The sequence below is a fragment of the Neophocaena asiaeorientalis genome, unplaced genomic scaffold (genome assembly GCF_003031525.2).
Source record: "Neophocaena asiaeorientalis asiaeorientalis breed wild unplaced genomic scaffold, Neophocaena_asiaeorientalis_V1.1 scaffold43, whole genome shotgun sequence".
Taxonomy (NCBI): domain Eukaryota; kingdom Metazoa; phylum Chordata; class Mammalia; order Artiodactyla; family Phocoenidae; genus Neophocaena; species Neophocaena asiaeorientalis.
Window position 1 is genome coordinate 5,816,583 of NW_020173674.1, and position 13,458 is coordinate 5,830,040.

Consider the following 13,458-nt stretch of genomic DNA (forward strand, 5'->3'; position numbering starts at 1 on the left):
CCGCCCCCGCAACAGGGCCAGCCAGGTGGTGGGGATGGGCAGGGCCTGGTGTCTCACGTCCTCTCCCCTGTCTGCAGGAGATGCACTTCCACCCCAAGGCCCTGAAGGATGTGAAGGGCCAGATTGGGGCACCCATGCCTGGGAAGGTGATAGACATCAAGGTGGCAGCAGGGGACAAGGTGACCAAGGGCCAGCCTCTGTGTGTGCTCAGTGCCATGAAGATGGAGACTGTAGTGACTTCGCCCGTGGAGGGCACTGTCCGCAAGGTCCACGTGACTACAGACATGACACTGGAGGGTGATGACCTCATCCTGGAGATTGAGTGATCTTGCCCCGGACTGGCAGCCTGGCCATCCCCACCCCAAGCCTTCAAGGTGCTGCGCTGCCAGGGCAGGCCCAGGCCAGCCAGTGCCTGAGGGCAGGAAGGCCGGGCCCTGGAGCTCCTGTCCTCAGTTGTTTGTGGCAGGAGAGACACTGCCTGTGGTGGCCCATGCCTTTCCTCCTGCCCTCTGTCCTTTCCCTGCCAGTGGACAGTCGCTCACATATTCATCCCTTGCCAAATAAGGGTCCCCCCCTTGCTGGAGACTACAGGTGGGGGTGCAGGCAGGCCTGAGACCTAGGGAAGCAGACTTAGGGGCCCTGCCTCCTGCAGGGGAAACCTAAGTCCCAGGTCTGAGAACTTCGCTCAATAAAACTGGCTTTCCCCTTCCCTCCATTCTGGGTCCTGTGCAGCCCACCCCACCCTAGTGCCACACGGCAGAGGGGCAGGGCTGCCTCTTGGACTCCCCCATGGGTAGGGGGGCAATCAGTTGTATCTTCCTCCTAGGAGGGTAGGTGAGGACGACAACAGTGGCCCTGGTTTTACGTCGCTACTAAGTGCCTATTGTATACACACCCCAAATAGGATTAGCTAGTTGTCACTGAGAGCTTGGGTTGGGGAAGGGGTTGTTCCAAGCACTTAACACCTATTAACTCAACACCTATTAACACTTTCACCCACTTTATAGACACAGAAATGGAGTCATAGGCAGGTTAAATAACTTGTCCAGGACCCGACAGCTAGTTAAGAGGCGGAGAGAGTTCAAACCCAGGCTGCTGGTGGACTTGCTTCTCAACTACACTGCTTTATTTTCTAAGCTGGGACCAACCCACCATCCTATCCAGAACTAGATGCAAACAGACACCACTTTCCAGAGGCAGACGAGACCCTTGGGTGTGGGCACCTCTGGGTGTGGATTTTGGTGGGAGGTTAGAAGCACTGGACTGAGTCCCAGGATCAGATCCTGCATGACCCCCTGACCCCCAAATCAGCCCTCGGGAGAATCCCAATTCTTCCCTGCAGTTCCCTCACCTGTGGGGTGGGACAGCAACCCTGCCCGTGTCACTGCACTGCTGCCCACCGCACAGGGGAGGTAAGGATGGTGAGTAAAGAGAAAGGCAGGGGGGGCCCTGGGCAGTTCCTGAGCAGGAGCGTAAGGAAGAGGAGGGACAGAGCCCAGATCCCCTGACCCTCAGGGGACCAGGCAGGAAGTACATCCCAGCACCCTGCCAGCCTAGTACTCTCAGGGTACTACACCTAACCTTTGGTGTGGTCCTGGGCCGCCTCCTCTCTCGACTCCCAGATCCCAAATGTACCCTCTAAAACCAGCCTGTACTCAATTCCTTGGCTTCCCTGACAGCTGCTACACAGGCTGGGGGAGAGGAAAGCTCTCCAGGGAGGTAGGTATGTGACTGTCACGATGCCCTTTTAGATCCAGTTATAGTTTAGCCACAGCCAACCTGCGGGAGCTGTGGGGAGTGACTGCATAGCGGTTTCCTTTCCTTCGACCACCAGCCTCAGGGAAGGGGACTTGGGACAACCTCCTTGAGTCTGGAATGGGACCTAAAGGGATAACATTAAGAATGTTTAAAAAAAAGCCGGGGGGTGGTGGTGTCCTAGGGGCAGCGGAATGAGACTATAAGAACCATTCCAAAAACACGAGGAAGAGCAGGTAAAATACTACCAAGTTCTAGAAAGAACCCTGAGTTACAGTGTTGCTTGGCAGGGTTGCTTATGCTTGCTGGACCTTTGTTCTGGGTTCCTCCACAGACCAAACGACTGGCACGGTGGCAGAGGTCTGAGGTGGAGAGAGCCAAAAAAGCCTCCCCGGTGACTGAACTTCCAGTTTACACTTATTTCCTCTTGTGTAATGTGAGGCTGGTAGACTTCGGGGAGGTCCTGGTGGAAGGCCCATAGTGGACTCCCCCACCCTCTCAGAGGCTGGAGGCTCCGTCACTGGGGTCAAGGCCCTGGGTTCTACTCTGATCCTGGTAGATAGGCACAGGTCCCAGGATGAGCTGGGCCCACACCTGGTACCTAGTCCCAGGCCCACCTGTGCTAGGACTTGGGGCCTTGCTCAGGAAGGAGAAAGCTGCAGACCCAGGGCAACCACAGGCTCCCATCCTGTCTGGTACTTCAGGGAACTATGCCTACCAGGCTTACCTGCCTAGAGGTTAGTGTTCAAGGTAGCCAGGACCAGGTGGGGGGCATATACCCAAGACCCCAAAGAGACTAATTCCCAAAGGTCCAAGGCCATGTTACCCAAGTTAAATCTCTTTAATATCCCAATACAAAGTCCTGATGCAAAAAGACAATGAGAAAACCCTGGGAAGGTGGGGGGAGGGTTTTTGTAAATTCCATCCCCCGAGCAGCTTTTCAGAGGCAGGGGGGACAGAGCAGCTCAGAGAAGCAACAGTCCAAAGTGAGGAAGGGAGTGCATGGCTCCTGGGACCCGCCCCTTGTCCCCTCACTCCTGGCTGCTCCTCAACCCCCTTTCAGGAGGGGCCACATCCTTTGGATATCTACTCCTTTCTCTTGGTCCCTGGGATTCAACTAGCCCTGGCTTCAATCCCCTACAAAAATTCCTGAGTTCTCGGGGACCCCAGCCAGCTCCCCCCCTGCAGTACCCCTTGATGGGGAGGGGCTGGGAAGCCCATGAGAGTTCATAGGAGTGTATACAGGAGCGTGGGTCAGGAACACAGGGGAGCCTCTGAGTCCCCTGCCCGCTCCAAAAGCACACAAAGGGGAAGGCTGCCGTAGAGCTTAGGGTCCGTGAGGGGCTGGAGCAGAAGCAGGAAGAATCCCACGCCCAGGGCATAGCCTGCCAGCAGGAGCCGCCTCTGCGGATGCTCCAGGGCCGCACATACGGCAGGAAAGCCCATGTAATTGCAGAAGGAGTGGCAGAGAACCGGCCCAATCAGGTGTCCTGGGGAGGGGAGACAGAGTAGCTCATGGAGCAGCCCCACCACCTCCCCGGGCCCTTCCAGGGCTAAGACCCTTCATCCCCTGAAACAGGAGATCACTGCCCTACCCATCCACCCACACACCACAGCCTGTGCTTCCTGCCGGCTCTCAAACCACAGCAGGCCAAGGGCCCAGGCTCAGCCTGTCTCAAGGACTGCGGTAGAAGAAACTTGTCACTCCTAGAACAGACACAGAGTCCCATTCTCCCACCCACTCCTGTGGGCCCTTGAGCCCCAGGGGACCCGAGAGACTGAGGACCAACCTGTGCGAATGAAGAGGAAAGCAGTGTAGGCACCGAAGACAGCTGTGTAGGAGAACTGGAACGCTGGAGACGGGGAGGCCTCGAGTGACCACACCTGCATGCCCTTCCTGCCCCAGCACTGCACACCCATCAGCCAGAGACAACCCCTTCCCCTGGGGGCAGTGGCTGCCTGCCCCAGTACCTAGGCTGTTCTCTACACCCCAACTCCCATGGTCAGCGGCCCCTCCAATACTGTAGCCCTCTGTTCCCCATTCTTCCTCCAGAGTGACTTATCAGGGACACCCTCACACACCCAACCCAGGACTGCCCCAGGCAAGCTCTCTAGGACTCACCTGCAGACAAGAAGATGCTCCCCACACTGCTCTGGCGGAAACGAAGCTGCTCAAAAATGTGGTGAAAATGGGCTGAGGAAGATGAGAACCACATCACATTCCTCCCAGCCTGCCCCATAGGCCCTGCCCTTGCCCCAAACCCCAGTCTTGGTTCCCATGCCAGGAACATTTCAGCAGGACTAGGCTGGACAAACTCACCAACTCCAAAGAAGAGTGGGCAGGTGAACACAGCAGGGCCCAGGCCTGTGCACGGTGCTAACATGGGCAGCATGCAGGCCCGGAACACCAGCTCCTCTGTCAGGGGGGCGATCACTTGGTTCCGCAGCCAGCGCATGTCCGTGAGGCAGCGGGCCCAGGAGCGAGGGGCTAGGGAGGGGATTCAGGGCAAGCAATGAGTGACTAGCTATTGCACAAAATGACCCTAGAGGCCCCAAGGGCCCCTCTGCCACAACCTCCCCCTGGCCAAACTCAGCTTAGGCATAAATACTTGTGAGAACAGGAAAGGGTCAAATTTTCTTATCGGACCTAGTATAAAACAGCGTCTCAAGGGGACCGAAAGGGAAGGCATTAGTAGCTGAGGCAAGGTGTCCTGACTGTAAACTCTGGAAACATCAAAACTTGCCCCAAACCAGCTCTAGTTTGGGAAACCAAAGGTTAAGGGAAGTAACGGACAATGCTTTCCTGTCCACAACAAGTACTGCCTGGGGTCCCTACAGGCCTCACTGGACATCAGAAACTAACTCTTTGAGACCACCGGATATGTGCTCCCACTTTACTGATGAGGAAACAGAACATCTCATGTCTCATGTCCAGGACCCACCATAAGCGCACTGATCCCCTTACCTCATTGTCCTGGACTGCCTGTACCTACTTTTTTCCTTGGCCCTGAGGACTCACCTAGGACAACCTTCAACCTATCTGCCAGGTCACAGGGGCAATCCATAGAGAGCTGCATCAGTGGGCCCAGGAAAAGGATCTGGGGGCAGAAAAACAGGAGCGATCAAAGGAAAGTTTCAAACCATAATCCACTGCCCTTGCCCAGACATGGCTTCATGAGACTTCAAGCTTCCATAGATGCATACCCGAGGGCCCTGAGCCATCTCACAATTCTTGTCTCCCATCAGTCAAAAGCTGGATACAATCAAGATTAGAAAAAAAGGCCACGGAAAGAAGCGTCACGCTAATAACAAAGAGCAGAGAAGGAAAAATAAAGCAAGAGCACTCACCATGGTCAGCAGCAGGGGCAGCAGCGCTGCTGGAAAAATGCCCTCCAGCCTGAATCCCATCAGGGTGAGCAGGGATGTGCCTGGCTGAGCCACAGGAAAGGGGGCATCAGTCTTGCTTCCTCCCCCAGTGAGCCCTGAGACCTCTCGCCCGCTACCCTCTGCCCCGCCTCCTTCGCACCTGGATGCCTGTAAGTTCCCTCCAGAGTAGCACGCAGAGGGGCGAGAGACTTGACACTACCAGGACACTGGTGAAGCGCCGCTTGATTACGGCAGGATGGTCCCTATGAAGGAGGCAGTAAATTCAAGGGGCCCACAACCACCTCCTGACAGCGCGGCCCCGCCCTCTGTTCGCCTAAGCTCCGCCCATAGCCCCGCCTCGTGGAGGCGCGGGTTCTGGCTGCGCGCGCGCGCGCCCGCGCGCGCGCAGCCCCCGCACCTGGGCAGCTCGCTCTTCCAGACGTAGAGGCTGCCCACATAGGAGCAGGCGAGGCTGAGACAAGAGAACACGGACACCCAGCAGCACAAGCCGGGGCCTGGACCGCCCAGAGCCGCCGACTCGGGCTGCCGCTCCGGCCGCGACACCGACAGCAGGCGAAGCCCGTCCCCGCCCAGCGCCGCCATCGCGCCCGGACCCGCGGCGCGCCCCAGTGACGCGGTCCCGCCGCTGCCAGGCCCGCTCCGGCCGGAAGCGTGGCGACGTCACCCGGCGGCGCGGGCTCCAGCCCCGCCCCCGACTCCTCCCCGACACTGAAGCAGAAACTGCGCGCGCAGAGTAGGTTTATTGAACTACAGACAACACGCGGGCCCGGCAGCGGCGGGGGCAGACGTGGAGGCGGCGGGAGGGGGCCCGGTTCAGGACGCAGAGCCGGGACTCAGCCACTCGGACAGATTGGAGATTTCCTGCAGCCACAGCGCGTCCTGCGGGAGGAAAGGGGGCCCGGGGTGAGGACCCCTCGGCAGCGGCCGGGTCCCCGCCCTCCCGCCGCTCCCTCCCCTGCGCGGCCTTAGCCCGGTTACCTCCAGGCCGCTCCTGGGGCCCGTCCTGTTTCTGCTAGGGGTCAGGGGAGCCGCGGTGGGTTCCGCGCGGCCCAAGGCGGCCTCTGACGGGTTCAGGGCCCGAGGGGAGCGGAAAGCCCGCGTCTCCTCCACTCCTTGGCAGAGGCTGCCTCTTTTGAGACTCTTGTTTTCTACTTGCCCGCTGGTCCCTAGGAGAAAACAAGCCCGCTCGTCTTACTCCCATGTCCTGTGCTAGGACGACCCTTGGGGGAAACCTGGGAGAAAGGGAGGAGCTGGAGTCCGGCTCTCTTAGCCCTCCCACCTCAGGACCCTTTCACCTTGGTCCTGACCGGATCAAAACCCGCAGCTCCGGGTCTTCAGGGTCAGGCTGAGGCTGCACAATAGCTTCGGGGTCTCTGTAGCCACTGAGCTGGGCCTGGGAAGAGGCATCTGGGCTTGAACCAAGCCCTCACTTGGGGCTTGCGCCCACTTGGTCACTTCACACAGATTCCTCGTGGAGTCTGCACCATCCAGCTCCTCCCTCCCTGCCAAACTGTGATTCCCCTGCCAGAAAGCCGGCCTCACCTCTCTCCCCCTTTGTTCGGCACGCTGCTTAGGCAGTGCAAACTTAAAGTAAGTTTGGATCTACAGGTTCTTCCTGAGCACGTCCTAGGAATGTAGATCAATGAGCTGTTCCCTGGGTGAAGCTCACAGATGGTAGGAACGATGCAGAAGTGTGTACAAAGCCCAGGGGTAAAACAAAGAAGCTGTTAACCATCTCTGTAAGTGAAAAATGGTTTCCTTGAGGAAATGTCTGAGATGGGTTTTGAAGGATGAAGAGTAATACACCAGACTGACAAGGCAGAGGAAAGGATTAACAGGCTGAAAGGGTTAAGCAAACACCCAAAGGCATTAAACAGTATCCCACACAAAATGCAAAGTGGGGGGGGGGGCGGTCCAAAGAGATGAATCTGAATGGGTTAGTGGGAATCAGAGAAGGCTAAGAAATGAATTTTTATCTGTAGGAAATAGGAAGGCCGTGAAGAGTTTTTAAACACTGGAGATATATTGTTAATTTTGTATTTCAGAAAAATCATCATTCGTCAAAGGTGTGGCTTAGAGTCAGCTTAGAGAAGGGAAGACCTCAAGAGCCCAGAAGAAGTGAAGGCAGCGGGGATGGAGGAGTCAGAAGTATTCATAAGGCCAAATTGACAAGCCTTGGTAGTAGACTGGATATGAAACATTAGAATGGGGGGCATCTCAAACGAATCTCAGGTTTCAGATGTGAAAAACTGGATAGGTTGTGCTAGTAGTCATGACAGAGACTGAAGAAAGAAGAGCTGATTTTGGGTGTGTGTGCAGAGGGCAAGATATCAAGAGAAAGGAAATTGAGGTACCAGTGGGACCGCCATATGTAGCAGCCTACTGAGCAGATATATCTCCCACCTAACACTCAGGAGAGACCTGGAATGGTCATACCAGCTGAGGAGTCTTCTGCCCAGAGGCAGGGGTCAACGCCTGGGATGGAAGAGAGCAGCCAGGGAGGGACTGCAGTATGAGCACTATTTGGGGGTGGCCAGAGGAAGCTAGTCAAAGAGAGAAGAGATGGGGAGAACCTGGTGAGTCATAGTCTCCCAGTGCCAAGCTCTGCAAATAATCCAGGTGTGATAAAGATAAATGCACAGTCATCAATTTGGTAATTAAGAGGCCTTCCCAAACAAGAGACTGCAGTTCAGAGGCCACAGGGAAAGCAAGTGCCCTGGGTTAGGGAGAGAATGAAAGAAAGAGAGGGAAACAGTGTAGCTTGCTTTTTTGAGAACCTTGATTGAGATGTGATGGAGAGAGATGATAGGTGGGAGAAGTTCAAGATCATGGGAGATATCCTTTTGAAGGTGGACCTCCTGAGGGAAAGGAACTCAGAAAAGAAGTTGAAGGTGCACAGATGATAACATGCTACCATGAAAGCAGTAAGGATAATGCCACCCCTTAGCCTGGAGGGGGTGAGTCCCTATGCTGATAAGGTTCTGGCAGTGGAGGGAGTACAAACTGGGTGAGTTTACTGAAAAAAGAGATTAGTAAGTGAAGTAGGAGGCTAAATCAGGAGGACGAGGCTTGGTAGTTTTTTAAAAGAATGGAGTGGCGGGCTTCCCTGGTGGTGCAGTGGTTGAGAGTCCGCACGGAGCCTGTGCTCCACAGCGGGAGAGGCCACAATGGTGAGAGGCCCTCGTACCGCAAAAGGATGGAGTGGCCACTGAGGAGAAGGCCAGGAAGACAATGGAAAGAATTGACAAACTGAAGGCTCCTCAGAGAATGGACCACAGGTGTACAGTGGCATCACACACTTAGTGATTTTCTTCAGTGTAGCTGCCCATGTGGAACATAGGACTGACGGCAACTAGATTTGCAGCTCTGTAAGGCAGAGCAGCTCAAACACTCTTCTAGGGGGCGGTCCACCAGATCATAAACACCTAGATTTTAAGGCTTATGTTGCATTTTAGAGAAAGCATGAGCTTTAGAGGCAGCAGGAGTTCAGATCCTCCTCCTGCTAAGTGCTCTATCCTATCTCTGAACCTGGGTTGTCTCTTGTGAGAGGGGGCCAATGCTACTCACCCCAAAGGGTCACTGTGAGAGTGGTCACTGGAAGAGCCTAGCATCTCCCTGGGTCCACAGAAGGTGCTGAATTAAATGTTAATTTTTTTCTTCTAAGGAAAGTACTTATTCTTTTGTCTTTTCACTACATAAATACTGAATCGTATGTGGTGAATACTGAATTGTGCTATATGATACACTTCCATTCTTCTAAATCTCCAAATCTAAATTATAGATTCTTGGCTTTGTACCAGCCTTTGCTGCAGGGTTCTTTCCGGGAGGAACAGCCCCCACAACATTTAAAATACAGTTTAATTGACAGAATGATTCAGAAACACATCTTAGGCCTAAGCACAGACGCCATGCAGTATGTTGTAGCTGTTACCCTGGAGAGAGGAATTTTACCAACAAAGCACGGTGCTGACGGTGCTGAAAGCAGTCCCCAGATTCCCTCAAGCCCAGGCATTGTTTGGTCCGACAGTGCATCCCCACCAGCCTGGCTCTGTTAGAGATAGACCAGAGCCAGACTGCCTGGGTTTGAATTCTGGCTCTGTCATTTACTAGCTGTGTGACCTCAGGTAAGTTTATTGACATCTCTGGGCCTCTGTTTCCTCATCTGTAGAATGAGGATAATAATAGTACCATAGTACTGTTTTGAGAATTAAGAGCATTAATACACTTTCAAATCTCGGACTAGTGCCTGGCACCTGCACCATACCAGTTCAAGCACCAGTGGCTATGATTATTTTCAGACATACACATCTGCTACTGCAGGCCCTGAAGGCTGTTTTAAGTGTTGGAGGGAGGGGAAAAGACAATATAATCACCGTCACATTACACACACTGACACCTCCCCATACGTTTATCAAGGTTGAGGTGGTGTCTGCATCCAGGAGCAGACTCCGGAGCCCCAAACACAGTAGTAACCAGAACTAAGGACGGCCACAGTAGCAACACTATAATGATGAAAACATGAAGGAACCAACTGAATTCAGGGCCCTGCCCCATCATGTGCAGCTATCTAACTGCACAAACTGTGAGAAATTTCTAGTCCTATCGTAGCAGCTTTCGGAAGGGAATGCCTCCTGCTGCCCCAGAATACCCAGAGTGGTGGTGGGAGCGACAACCAAACCCCAGAACATTGCTGTGGTGTAAGGTGCTATCTGAAGGTTTGAAGTCACATCTTTGACTTCCCAGCTTTGATCCAGGGCTCACCTGAAAAGCTGAAACCTTACCTGCAAGGAGCTCCAGGCTGCTGTTCTCATGTGCATCCTCTGTGCTCTGCTCTGCATTATTTTTCTCTGGGAGCAGCTGCTTAAAAAATTAGAAGTCCTAAGTGAGTTTTGCAGAAGCATGAACAAGCCCCAGTGAGATCACGTGCCTGGTGGCTTTGTTGACCTCACAGGGCTTTCTTTCCTCCTTCACCTGGAACCCCCTATTACTTCCTCCTGGCTCATGTGAACCCCCTGCCCAGCCCCCAACTTTTAAGACTTCCTTCTTCTTTTGGAGGCTTTGCAGTTCACTCCAGCCATTCCGGGCATTTCCTAGCTTTTCTGAACTCTGGTCACTCATGTACTGTCTGCTCCATTCCTTGGGCTCTTTTAAGTATGCATTGCATGCCCCTTTTCATCAATTTATGTATTTATGTCCATTTTCTACATCTTAAATTCCTTGTAAGGTTCATCATGCCTGTATCTCTTTTACAGCTAGCATAGTGCCTTGCACACGGTAAGTGCTCAACAAATGACTGACTGAGGTCAAACATGGGAAGCCACAGGTCACATTTTGTAGTCTTGTGTAGCTTTCAAAGCCCTGCTATTTGGTTCAATTTGGACAGAGAAACAAAGGTCAGAACCCAGTCCTCCCAGCTCCTTGTTTTTCAATACAAGTATATAAAAATAGATATCCTCTTCATCAAAATTAAAAACTTTTGTGCTTCAAGGGACACTTGAAAGTGAAAAGTCAACCCACAAGAATGGGAGAAAATATTTGGAAATCATATCTGATAAGGGACTTGTATCCAGAATAAAGAACTCATAGTTCAACTTTAAAATAACAACCCAAAAAAAAATGGGTTTGACAAAGAATTTGAATAGACATTTCTCCAAAGAAGAGATATAAATGGCCAATAAGCACATGAAAAGATGCTCAACATCATTATTCACTAGGGATATGCAAATCAAAGCCACTATGAGATACCACTTTATACCCACTGGGATGGTAGTAATAATAATAGATAATAACAACTGTGGATGAGGATATGGAAAAATTGGAACCATTACACAGTGCTGGTGGGAAAGTAGAATAATGCAGCCAGTTTGGGAAACAGTTTGAGTTACCACATGACCCAGCAATTCTGCCCCTAGCTATACACCAAAGAGAATGACAAACATATGTCCACACACACAAAAATGTTTACATCAGCATTATTCATAATAGCCAAAAAGTGGAAATAACATGTCTATCAACTGATGGATGGATTAAAAAATGTGGTGTATATCCATACAATGGACTATTACTCAACCATAAAAAGGAATGTACTGTTACCTGTTACAACATGGATGAACCTTGAAAGCATTATGCTAAGTGAAAGAAGCCAGACACAAAAATCCACTTATTGTATGATTCCATTTATATGAAATATCCAGTATAGGCAAATCCACTGAGGAAAAGTAAATTAGTGGTTGCCAGGGGACAGGAGATAGGAGAATTGGGACTGACTGCAAATTAGGTACAAGGTTTTTTCTTTGGCGTGATGGAGATGTTCTGGAATTTACTGGTGATGGCTGCAAACCACAGTGAATATACTTAAAACCACTGAATTGTAAATTTACAGTGGTAAATTTTATGGTATGTGAATTATAACAATAAAAAAATGTATTCTATCATATGTTGTTTAACAAGACAAGTTTCAGTTTCTAAGTAATTTTATATGCTAAGACACATAGAAGAGGTAAAGATGGCCCTAAAGGTGTGAAAAAAGAAACAGTATTAGGAAAATTTCCAAACATCTTTTTTTTTCTTTAAGGAAAAAGCTTATTCTTTTACTTCACTCCAACCTAGAAGTCTCGTGTAATAGACAAACCTTTACCCAAGGAAATACCTACATTCAGATATAAATCTCTGAGTCCTAGGAGAGCCTTCCATTCTCATCAGGTCCCCCAGATGAGAGAGCCCTATCCTCAGGATAGACCTCCTTGAGTTTAACACTCTATGAGACATTTCATTCTGGTCTACCACCTGCGAAACAACACCTTTCCTTAGGAAGCTGCCTCCATGCTACTGCTCCTGCTTATTCTGGGTTTAAGTTTTTAGTCCCTACACTCAAATGTGACAGTAAGTCCAGGATTACTATCTTGTCTTCATGGCCCACTGTCCTCTGTTCCAACATCAAGGCTTAATATCTCCACTCTTGGCACGACCTTTCCATGAATATATTCTATAAAACCCTAAATATTCTCTCATTTCTTTCATTTCTCCATAAACTATATAATAGCCATAGATGGTTTTATTCAATGTTACTCAAGAGGTCAGCTATTCTACTTTACCTGTTTAGAAATGGAAACTGAGGGATTGGTGCAGAGGTAAAAGAATTGGACCTATCATTAATCTTGTAGTTTTTAGCTATAGCCACTGGGTGCCAGTCGTGTGCCACTAACAAGTTACTAATCACTAAATGGCCATTATCCGAGGGAAACGGTAATGATCTTGAGTAGGGAAGTATGGGTTTGGTCACTCATCTTCCCTGGGCTTGTGATCGAGTCCTATATGGCAAAAATGTTACTAGGCTTCGGATCCAGGAGACCTCATTATAAATCCTAGCCTTGCCATTTACTGACTGCGTGATTCTGGGTAAATTAGAAAAGTAGTTCTCTAACCAGTTTCTTCATCTATAAAATGGAACTCTACAACCAACCTCAGGATTTTTGTAGAGATTAAAGTGGAAATCTTGGCACAGATTAGGGATTCAATAAATGTTCCTTCCTTCCAAGCCCTATGACTACTGCATAAGACTAGCCAGCCACCTGCCAAATTTACTGGGCTGTGAATGGCCCTGAGGCTATGGGCCATCACCATAGCAATACAGTGGGGCAAAGGAGGTCAGATCATTTCCTTTTCAGATCTCACTGGGATATCAGAGAGGCCCAAGCAAAAGGACTTCACAGGCTGGAACACTTGTAGATCCTGCCCATGTATCTCAGGTCCTATGATAATGCCACATGCCTTACCCTTGACCTATCCCTAGAAATTTGAAGATATAGATGGCTGTAGTGAATTGAATAGTAGCCCCCCAAAAGATATGTCCAAGTCTTAACCCCTAGTACCTGTGAATGTGCAAAGGGTCCTTGCAGATGTAATTAAGGATCTCAAGATAAGATCATTGTGGATTTAGAGAGGGCCCTAAATCCAATGACAGGTGTCCTTGTAAGAGAAAGGCAGAGGGAGACTTGAGAGACAAAGGAGAATGGCCATGTGAAGATGGAGGCAGAGACTGGAGTCATGTGGCCACAAGTCAAGGAACATCTGGGGCCACCAGAGCTGGAAGGGGTAAGGAAGGATTCTCCTCTAGAGCCTTTGGAGGGAGTGTGGCCCTGCCAACACCTTGATTTCAGACTTCTGGACTCCAGAACTCTGAGATAATAAACTTCTTTTGTTTTTAAGCTACCAAATTTGTGGTAATTTGTTACAACATCCACGGGTAACTGATACAATGGGTATTAGCTTTTACCTATATGCTCAAGTTGTGGGCAGCAGCTTACCGAGCTGAAG

At 50.9% G+C, this 13,458-nt stretch overlaps 3 protein-coding genes across 13 annotated transcripts in view; 1 reads left to right on the plus strand and 2 right to left on the minus strand.

Moving 5' to 3' along the window:
* Positions 1 to 715, plus strand: part of PC (pyruvate carboxylase) — a 102,228-nt gene extending 101,513 nt beyond the window's left edge. For all 7 annotated transcript variants that reach the window (XM_024749153.1, XM_024749152.1, XM_024749155.1 and 4 more), the window contains one exon: positions 78 to 715. In XM_024749153.1, the coding sequence (XP_024604921.1) occupies positions 78 to 326 (249 nt within the window). In that variant the 3' untranslated portion in view covers positions 327 to 715. The remainder of the gene's footprint in view (positions 1 to 77) is intronic.
* Positions 716 to 2,577: 1,862 nt separating this feature from the next.
* Positions 2,578 to 5,861, minus strand: RCE1 (Ras converting CAAX endopeptidase 1). Its single transcript, XM_024749164.1, has 8 exons — positions 5,540 to 5,861; positions 5,282 to 5,384; positions 5,104 to 5,187; positions 4,775 to 4,853; positions 4,076 to 4,243; positions 3,878 to 3,949; positions 3,546 to 3,608; positions 2,578 to 3,245 (listed from the first exon to the last, which is right to left on the minus strand). Exons 1-8 carry the CDS (start codon positions 5,722 to 5,724, stop codon positions 3,010 to 3,012), a joined length of 990 nt encoding a protein of 329 aa, XP_024604932.1. The 5' UTR covers positions 5,725 to 5,861; the 3' UTR covers positions 2,578 to 3,009.
* Positions 5,284 to 13,458, minus strand: part of TOP6BL (TOP6B like initiator of meiotic double strand breaks) — an 83,062-nt gene continuing 74,887 nt past the window's right edge. The window contains exons 14-17 of one of the 5 annotated variants that reach the window (XM_024749159.1): positions 9,924 to 9,999; positions 6,121 to 6,308; positions 5,898 to 6,021; positions 5,284 to 5,384 (exon numbers count right to left, since the gene is read on the minus strand). In XM_024749159.1, coding sequence (XP_024604927.1) covers positions 5,956 to 6,021; positions 6,121 to 6,308; positions 9,924 to 9,999 — 330 coding nt within the window. In that variant the 3' untranslated portion in view covers positions 5,284 to 5,384; positions 5,898 to 5,955. Of the gene's footprint in view, positions 5,385 to 5,867; positions 6,022 to 6,120; positions 6,309 to 6,437; positions 6,536 to 9,923; positions 10,003 to 13,458 lie in introns of those variants that run through there. The other 4 variants (XM_024749158.1, XM_024749160.1, XM_024749162.1 and 1 more) reach the window with 4 other exon arrangements.